The following is a 10,250-nucleotide window of genomic DNA, read 5'->3' as shown; positions in this document are numbered from 1 at the left end:
TTGAGTCATTTCTTAAGTACAGAGCACAATCTATTCTGACACCCGATTTTAATAATTCATGGAGCAACATGCTAGGCTAACAACCCCCTTAGTTTTGTGCTCTTATAGGTCTTGTGTCAGATTGCAAAATATCTTAGAGAGGTTCATCCATGATTACAGTTTTAACAAGAAATGTTGTTTTTAAAACGAAAGAAACTTTATGAATCTCGACTGTCTGATTTCCTTCGATGAACTTTCAATAAGGTCGAACTCGAAAACCGTGAATAGGAGAATAATGTTGTGTTTAAAGTAATTCAGGTGCCCCGCTTGTTCTTGTGATTGGTTTGTGCACAATTGACCAATCAGAAACAGATCAAAGTGGTCACGCTTTTCTTCGTTTCACAGAAAAGCCTTTTAACCAATGCTGGTTGAACCTGCTACTACTTGTAATAGCTAATTTTTCAACAGTCAAGAACGAATTTTTCTTCACTCTGGTAATTCTGTGCCTCAGCTTCATTTCTCAACAATTTGGACTTGAGAAATAGCCGCTGATTCTAAAACCTGGTAAGAGACCACTACTTTTATTGACACGAATTTATACAACACTTTTTAGTATGATCTGGACGAATTTAAGTTAAATACGGGTTGTAATGTTAAATTTTCTTATAAAATGTATTTTGTATTCTTTTAAAAGAGATTCTATTTACCATCACGCATTTTAATTAGAGTATAAGGACCTAAATTACACAGTAGTGCCCATTTTTGCTTCAATAAATCTACTCTATAATCAAAATGTAATTTTAATAAATAGGATAAGTTCCTAAACAAATTGGGGCGCTGTGTCGGTGGAAGGTGTCACAAATAAATTTGTTTTTATAACCTGAGTTGATGACGTGAATTGGACACCGTAGAGACATTTTAAAGGTAACGCTTTGAGAACAAAGGTTTTTCGTCAGCTTTGTAATCTCTTTACGGTGGCGAATTCACACAATCAACAAAATTGATGACACCAAATTATCACTTTCATAATAAATTCTTAGGCCATCTTAGATAATTCTTGTAAATTTAAGGTCCTAGGATAATCATATCTGAAGCCGAAGGTGTCAAATAAACATATCCTCTAATTCTTTGCACGTCGGTATGGTATTTTAGACTTCAGTAAATTACAGGACGGAACACGGCGCAATCATTGAAGAATTTCGGAAATTTAAGATTGTCGCTATCAAACTTTATTTTGGGAAGGAAATTGCTATGAAAGCATCATCAGACGCTTATAACCCCGAAGCGATTATGTTTGACTAAGAACTGGGATTTGTTAATGCGTGAGCGACCCAAACAGAATTTACTTCTTAACATAGGATTGTGTATCTTTAACGTTCTCTGAAAGCGTAATAAGTGAAACTTTATTACGGTACTAATAAGGAATACATTATGAAATTGCAGTTTTCAGACCGCAAACTCGACCATAGTATAGAAAGCCCTACAAACTTTTATTTATAAATGGATGCGAACCGTAAAGTTAACATTTTAAGCGTTTTACACGATCTACCTCACGGGAAAATTCAGTTTCAACTGCTCGCGTTGTAGAGAAAAAAGAATTCAATTTCATGAGACGCCCTAAATATTTAAAAGCCTAAAAACCTACGCAATTTTCTGGTCGTAAATTCTAATGAGCAACAATTCAAGCAGTGTAAATCTACCACACGGGACTCATAAATGCAAAAAAACTGTAATTTTTTCGAACAGTTGATACTATTTTTAAGTGTTATTTCCCACAAGTATTTTTCAACAGAATTTTTAATTTTTAAACCGTACAATTTCAGAATTTAAGAAATTTTCAACACAAATGCACGCAATTTTCTGACCGTGAGTTCTAGTAAACAACGATTCAATTCATGAACTTGTGGCTTGCATACATTTTTATTACATAGAATTTTAAAACGTTGGTAAATTTACAGAAGTTTCAGTTAGCACGCATTTAGTGTAACCGTGTAATTAAAATAGATGTACTTCTAAAAGTTCCTTACTCATGGCTCACAAAAACACGAGTAGGGCTGGAGGGAAAATTTAGATAACTCCCAGGCTGTAAGAGAGCTATTCTGCAGAATGCAGCTCTTTCATTCATAAAACACTGGTTTTTTCTGACCTTCCCATGACAACAACCCAGATAAATTTTGCTTGTGCAATTACATACAACACAACCAAATATAAAGGGCAACTCACCCGATTCGGACAGTTCTCCTGCTTCATTCCAAATTGAAACTTTCGCGGCTTAACTGTCCTATTTGGCCTGTCCAATTACAAGGGGTTTATTAATTTCCGGAGTGTTTTTTAATTTCCGGAGTACGAATTTTACGATTATTTGACTTAAAAGTCCTTTAAGTAAGACTATTAATCGCAAATGGCATTTCTTGCGATTAATAGTCTGAAAGCGTCTTCTACCACGATTAATAATCGTGGTAAGTACGAATATTAATCGCGTACAACTCATTAATAGTCGTGTTTGACTGCCTTTTAAACTTAATAGTCGTACATCGCACGGTTAATAATCGCATCTGACAGCAAATGTCCTTATTTATCGCGAGGAAACGTACTCTTCTCCAAAGAAAGTTCAAGCTCAACTTTTTTCTGAACGGCCGCCATTACGACCAAAAATTCAGAATTCAGTATTTCTTCGCACATGGCATTTTAGGCAATATGTGTCACATATTTGAAGTTTCTCGGGTTCAAGTTCTCAGTGAACTTCAATTCTGTTCAAAAAGTGTGTTTACCAACTACGTTTTCTTTGTTTTTCACTCTTCCACGAAGTACAGCGCGGGCTGACTGTGTTGTAAGAAACGCAATTAGCATTTCTTCTCAATGATAATGTACACAAATACGTTAATTTTCGACAGGTTCGATAAAATTGAAGTTTAACCGAGAAAAAAAATACAAACAAACAGCCAAGTAAGTTAAAGTACGTCAAATTCTTCCCAATAACAGCTTCTTGTGAAGCTGGACGTAAGTTCACGAGCAAGCGACAGATGAAAACGGCGGCGGTGAAGGGTGCCAAAGGTGGAATATGATAAAATTCTTTCATGGTTGGATAACTTGCATCCCCTTGCACTAGTAGTCTTGGATATGCAGAATTGGAAATTGTCAGGCTTAACCCTTTTAAAGAAAAAAAGAAGCAATGTGTCACAGATATCCTTTCCCAGTTTTGCTTTGGAGATACGTAATCCAAACAAAAAACGCGTTGCAGTTAGTTGAGCGAAACAGACAGAGAAATATTTGAGTCACGGCTAAATTTCTCCACGCTGCCGGACTCTTTCCAAAATTAGTGTGTTTCCGAAGTGGGTTTTTCGAGGGCAATAGGAGTGCAAAAACCTTTTTCGATTTTTTTTCTGAAAACGTATTTTAGAGTTTGCAATGTCACGCCGACTCGGTAAGATGTTTATTTGGTGATGGCGTTATTTATTTAACAGCAAAATGTAATCGTTTTTACCCGAAACCGATAGCAGTCAACAACAAAAACGGCTTCTCTTCATTTCTTTCAAAAAATAGCTGCTACACTCTCTCATTCAAAAAATTTCAAACCTGATAAAAACATCCGACGACAGTGCGTGACTGTCGACTCATTTCATCGATGCTTTGTTTTAATACGAATTATTTAGATCTAAGCACATAATGGGTTTTCATGATTTCCGAAACTTCTTTCGTTCGATTAGTATATTCCTGAGAGGTAAACTAAAGAAATGTACAAGAAAAAATATGGGTTCTCATTGAAAGTGTTTCTGATCCGCGGTCAAAATTCAATATGCAGGAATTCGAAGCCTTCGTCACGCACCACTCCGATAAAAAAAAAATCTGTTGGGAATATAAATAAGAAGTTTTCTCTCTCTTTCAGCCTTAACATTTTTCACAGAGATTTTGAGAGTATTCTTTTATTTATTTGCCATGGCCTAAAAAAGAAAACTCTTCGACTTCCTCTTTCCTACCGCGAAAATCCGATTTTGGCGGGAAAAAAGCTTTTCAGCTGGCAATTGTTTGCGAAGACAAGCTTTATTTTTATGGTCGATTTCTTATTATCATCTGTAACTTTGCACACCGCTTGAAGTGATGTGATTATTATTCTACAGTGCATTTTAGCAACCATCATCCATCGTGGCTCTTTCATTTAATTTTTTTTGTAGCTCTCTCAGTTTCAGAGGAGTTTGAGTCCGGCTGCAATTACTGGAAAACAGACTAAGTGGAATTATCCCTACTAGTTATATCATATAGTTTCGTACCTTTGTTTTGCGGTGGTCTCTCATGGAGCGGTTATGAGTACTACAGTTATATTTCACCAGCAATCTCGCGCAACGCTTCTTCTTCCGATTTTTGTCAAACAAACCCACTTTCAGTTAATAGCCTCAGTAATAACCAGTAATCTGCCAACTGATGAATCGCCAATATCCCATTTCTATGTTTAAATTGTCCTCCGTGCACACTTTTACGTCCCTACAATCCTACGTCCTCTGCAATCGTTAGTGTGGATGGGAGACCTTGCAGATCGAACACATCGCCAGAACAGAGAGCGTTCATGGTGACCAATGGCAATGCTTGCTGTCAAAGCTTGACCAATCACAGAAAAGTAAGCAGAACTTTTCAAAGACCAACAAAAATAGTTCTAAAGACATGTAGGGGAAAGTTGGAATCAAATTGTTTAACAGTTCAACCCTTTAAAGACAAAGTTGATTATATTACAGTAACCCAATTAAAATATTCGGCTTCGTCTATGGTCAGAATACTGATCCACACTTACTTCCATACACCAATCCACTACATGTCACGTGGAGTGACTTACGGGTAATAAGCGTGAACGAAGAGTATCGTCCATCGCCCCTCATACTTTAGACACGATTAAGGTAGGAAGCAAAATGCACTCTGTGATTGGTCAAGGTTTGACAGCAAGTTTTTCAATTGATCACCATAGAAGCTCTTTCTTTTGGCAATGTGTTCGATCTCTGAGGTGTCTTTACCACATTCATGATTACGGAGACAGTAGGGACGTAAAATTGTGGTCGAAGATAATTGAAATGGTGATGGGGATACATGAGTTGACGGATTGCTGATTTTTATCGAGGCGATCGACGGAAAACGGAAGGGGCGTTGCAGATTTAATACGCGAGATAGCTGGTGAAATCTACACGTGGTTGTTCATAAGTACTGCTCCAGAGACTAGTGAAAAACAAAGGTACGAAGTTATACAATAATATTAAAGATAAATCTGACCCTTACAGACAATTGTCAGCTGAAAAGCTTTTTAACTTTTTCCCGCGAAAACATGATTTTCGCGCGGTTAGGAAAGAGCCAACTTGAAGAGTCAATTTGGTTATTGCGATGAACTGAAAGAATACTCTCAAAATCTCTGTGACTGTTTCTAGTATGTGTAGTCTCAAACTCATCAATTAAAGAAGTTTCGAAAACATGATAACCCATGCGACATTATGTGCTCTGATCTAAATAATTCATATCTAAACAATCGTAGCGATGAATTGAGTCGACGGTCGCGCACTATTGTCAGATATTTTTATTAATTTTTAACTTTATTGAATGAAAGAGTATAGCTATTTTTTTAAAGAAATGAAGGAAAGCCGTTCATGTTGTTGCCTGCAATCAGTTTCGGGTAAAAAACGACTATATTTTGCCGTTAAATAAATATCGCCATCACAAAACAAACATCTCACCGAATCGGCGTGACATTGCAAACTCTAAAATACGTTTTCACAAAAAAAATCGCGAATGGTTTTTCTATTCCGTTAGATTATTCTCCCTATTGCCCTTGAAGAATCCATTTCGGAAACGCACTAGTTTTGGAAAGAGTCTGGCAGCGTGGAGAAATTTGGCCGCGACTCAAATATTTCTCTCTCCTGCGCCAACATAAATGCAATGAATTTTTTTCTAGGATTACGTATCTTCAAAACAAAACGGGGAAAGGATATCAATTAAACATTACCTTTTTCTTCCTTTCAAAGGATTAAGCCTGGCAATTTCCAATTCTGCATTTCCAAGACTCCTTTTTCTTCCTTTCAAAGGATTAAGCCTGGCAATTTCCAATTCTGCATTTCCAAGACTACTAGTGCAAGGGAATGCAAAACAAAACGGGGAAAGGATATCAATTAAACATTACCTTTTTCTTCCTTTCAAAGGATTAAGCCTGGCAATTTCCAATTCTGCATTTCCAAGACTACTAGTGCAAGGGAATGCAAGTTATCCAAGCATGAAAACATTTTACCTTATTCCATCTTTGGCACTCTTCACCGCTGCCGTTTTCATCTGTAGCTTGCTCGTAAACTTACGTCCAGCTTCACAAGAAGCTGTAATTGGGAAGAATTTGACGTACTTCGACTTACTTGGCTGTTTGTTTGTATTTTTTCTCGGTTAAACTTCAATTTAATCGAACCTGTCGAAAATTAACGTATTTGTGTACATTATCATCGAGAAGAAATGCTAATTACGTCTCTCACAACACCGTAAGCCCGCGCTGTACTTCGTGGAAGAGTGAAAAACAAAGAAAACTTTGTTGGTAAACGCATTTTTTGAACAGAAATGAAGTTCACTGAGAACTTGAACCCGAGAAAACGTCAAATATGTGACATTTATTGCCTAAAAAGCCATGTGCGAAGAAATACTGAATTCTGAATTTTTGGTCGTAATGGCGGCCGTTCAAAAAAGGTTGAGCTTGAACTTTCTTTGGAGAAGAGTACGTTTCCTCGAGATAAATAAGGACATTTGCTGTCAGATGCGATTATTAACCGTGCGATGTATGACTATTAAGCTAAGTCTAAAAGCCAGTCAAACACGACTATTAATGAGTTTGTACGCGATTAATAGTCGTACTTACCACGATTATTATTCGTGATAGAAGACGCTTTCAGACTATTAATCGCTAGAAAAGCCATTTGCGATTAATAGTCTTACTTTAAGGACTTTTGAGCCAAATAATCGTAAAATTTGCACTCCGGAAATTAAAAAACACTCCGGAAATTAATAAACCCCTGTCCTAGGATGAACGTGACCTGTTCTAGCCAATCGGGCGTGAACACAAATACCTGATGGGTTTGAAGAGTATCCTGCTCTGTAATACAGTGTACGAGATCAACTCTAGCCGATCGGGCGTAAAGAGAAATACATAATGGGATTGAAGGGTACTAATCAATATACTCTGAGTAATTCACTTTATTTATGTTTATTAACTTAGAAATAGCCAGAAAGACCGGACAAAATGAAGACAACATCCTTTTGGTGTTTTGTTTTTTCTATCCTTGTACAGTTTAAGACTATATTTTCGAAAAGTACCTCTGGTAAGTGCCAAGTAATGAAACACAATAAAATACGCTGTGGTCACCATATTGATCCTCAGCTTTATATTCTTGGGATCAAACCATGATCAAACTAATGGCCCCGCTTTCAGACCAAAGTTTAAACAGGTTTTAAAGCTGTTTTGTTAATATGGTCTAAAATTGTTTTCCTCATAAAAGTTGCATGCTTAAAAATCGATGTTTGTTTGATTGAAATCTATGTTTGACAACTTTAAACCTGAATTCAGTTTCTCAGTTCTCTGTTTCTGATTTTTATTCAGTTAAACCCGGTTAAACTATAAACATTTTTTGCTAGTGTTATTGGGGTATAAGACTTCAACAGGTTTTTCCATCAACTCCTCCTATCAATTGAAATCAATCTTACATCAGTTTCTGAAATAAATCCGATTTATTCAGATGTATTTAAAACTTTGTTCCTCGTCTGATTTTACCAATATCTGCTTTTAAAAGGATCTGTGACTTCCCCTCCAGAAAAAAGAAGTGTTCAACCGTCATTCTTTGCTGGTGGTAGTCCTCCAAAAGGGCTACCTGGTACTTCTCAAGGGATCGAAATCCAGCAGACGCTGCCTAATGATCCTCCAGACACTCCACCTTATTTTTTTTCTCTCTTTGATCCAAGCACCAATACACCGTTTTATTCAGCTTACAAAGTTACACCTGTTCAGTCGAAGGACATTGGAAAGGAAGGAAGGCTGGGTGGAATAAGGTGGAGGGACCCCTCAGGTTTGGAGATAGTCATTAAACATTAATTGCAGATTCAGTCCATACAGTAAAACCTGTTAAGGCAAGGGACCTAAGGAAGGAAGAAAGGTTGGTGGAATAAAATAGAGAAATCCCCAGATTGCAGATCGCCATCGAACATCCACTAAATATTGAATGTGGAACAGCAGTACGTCATCATCGAACCAACTAACATATTCCACCCGGCCTTTCTTCCTTCCAAACGCCCCTTGCGCGAATAGGTTTTATTTTGTGGACTGAATAAATCTGCAATTAATGTCCAATGACTACCACAGATTATTCAAGATCGACCTTCACGTTGTCGTATGGGGACCTTATCGTGAGCGTACATGTCAGAATGTATTTTGATGCCCTTTTTTAAGCCTTATTTTTTCAACAAATTACAAACAATATAGCATGCTGAAAAGACTACATAATTTTATCACTCAAAGTCGAGTATTCTTTGATTCCAAATCATTTAATTCAGTTTTCGATCAGTTTACGATCTGCCAAAGAGGGGGGTAGAATTAAGTAGAAAGTAGAAATAACGCATCACGAAAAATAGTGTAAACAACTTTAAGTTCCCAGCATCGCACACAAAAAAAGTTCACAGTTCAAGCGGTTTTAATTTCGCACTTTGACTGGTCATTAAAGTTACAAATACTCACCCCTTACCACGCAGTAACCCTTCTCCCCTCCTCTCTAAACTAACACTCTTTGCAGAGCTGGTATACACCCTCTGCTTTTCCAGCAGGTAAAGCTAAGCAATCAAGCACCAATGATATAACGAAAATGCTATGTAGCGCGAAAATGAGAACTATGCATTACCGAGTGGCTACCTATGTTTGGTCTGTGGGGCAAACAAGTGTGTGATCTCCAGTATATCTCCTGCTTGACGAAACACCAAACTAGAATACATATTCCCACGGTTATACAAGAGGAGCAGATGCTGGTTTAAAAGACAGGTGTACAATACACATCTTATCAGAATCTTTTTGTTTATCGTTCAAAATCATCTGTGTTCACAGGCGTTCCTGGTGTTAGCATTGCCTACAAAGAAGCAATCGCAGACACCACACAACCGAGAAGTCCAAACCAAGCATTAACCAAAGGTCATTTGAATCCCTCAGCGATAAATTCCTTCGACAAAAAATTCATGGCCGCCACCTATACTTTTACCAATGGCGTACCTCAGTTTGCAGCGTCTAACTTCTTTTTGACGAAGTTTGAGTCAAAAGTGGAAAATTATGCTAAGGACGATTGTGGCAAGAAAGATGGAACCCTCTACCTTTTGACTGGCAGATCAGAAAATGGCCTATTCATTAGTCCAGAGGAGAAACCTGTTCAGGATCTTACAAATCAAATTCCCAAGCCTTATCAGAGGGATGCGTTTGTGCAAGGTACAATAACGCTTGTAACTCCTCGTTCTATTTGGACAGCTGGTTGCTGTATGTGGCAGGTGCCGGGTGGGGCGAAAAGAGCAGAATCTTTTGCAGTGATGAGCAACAATCAAAACAAAAGATCGAGGGTTCTCCAAACAGAAATGAGCGTGCGCGGACTAGAGGAGCTCCTTAAGACACCACCAACGGCCGAAGTAAATTTGTTCCCAGGGGAAGAGGAATGTCGACGACCTGAGAACAATAAACCACTTTAAAAGAATCAAAAGAAGGGATCATTGATGAGAACAGACTGTTAAGAATAAAGTAGATAAGTTACTACCCCTTACTACCCCTGATTAGTGTGATTAGTGAGAGACTCGTGATGAATTGTCCTCTTATTTGGCATATACGTGTCTCCGCGATGCTTGAAAAATAAACTCCCAATTATGTTTATGATTAATGGTCTTTCTTAAGGAATAGGTCATTGTTGCCTTGGCAATAAGACATCGAAATGATAACGAGAGATAATTAAAAGAACTTTGGAACCAAACTCCTTTTTATGTACAGACAGCTATTAATGGTGAATTCTAGAACAGCTGTGCCGGTCACCGCGTCCCGATTCACCTCAGTCCACTCTTATCCTTGTCAATCCGCCCTGATCAAATCCAGTCCACAGTATTCAGGACCAATCTTCCCCGATCCATCTTCATCCACCTATCTTTACCTCAGCCATGATGGAAATAGAGAAAGAATGCATGACAACTCAAATAAAGGGCTGCATAGCATGTTTGGCTGTAGCTCTCGCTAAAATTTGTTTGATTGTCAAATT

The 10,250-nt window shown here is 37.8% G+C and overlaps 1 protein-coding gene across 2 annotated transcripts; it reads left to right on the top strand.

The window, feature by feature from the left end:
• The first annotated feature begins 390 nt into the window (after window positions 1–390).
• Window positions 391–9,971, top strand: LOC113683154 (uncharacterized). 2 transcript variants are annotated; one of them, XM_027200365.2, is made up of 4 exons: window positions 391–543; window positions 7,202–7,304; window positions 7,773–8,045; window positions 9,071–9,971. In XM_027200365.2, the coding sequence occupies exons 2-4, from the start codon at window positions 7,226–7,228 to the stop codon at window positions 9,694–9,696; spliced, it is 978 nt and encodes a 325-aa protein (XP_027056166.2). In that variant the 5' UTR covers window positions 391–543; window positions 7,202–7,225; the 3' UTR covers window positions 9,697–9,971. The 2 variants fall into 2 exon arrangements, with proteins under 2 accessions (XP_027056166.2, XP_089060051.1); XM_089203925.1 differs by having other exon boundaries at window positions 413–543; window positions 7,794–8,045.
• The last annotated feature ends 279 nt before the right edge of the window (window positions 9,972–10,250 follow it).

This window comes from Pocillopora damicornis, chromosome 4 (genome assembly GCF_964200805.1).
Source record: "Pocillopora damicornis chromosome 4, jaPocDami1.2, whole genome shotgun sequence".
In the NCBI taxonomy this organism is placed as follows: Eukaryota; Metazoa; Cnidaria; class Anthozoa; order Scleractinia; family Pocilloporidae; genus Pocillopora; species Pocillopora damicornis.
Note: the sequence above shows the minus strand (reverse complement) of the source record. Positions and strands in the feature narration are given on the sequence as shown.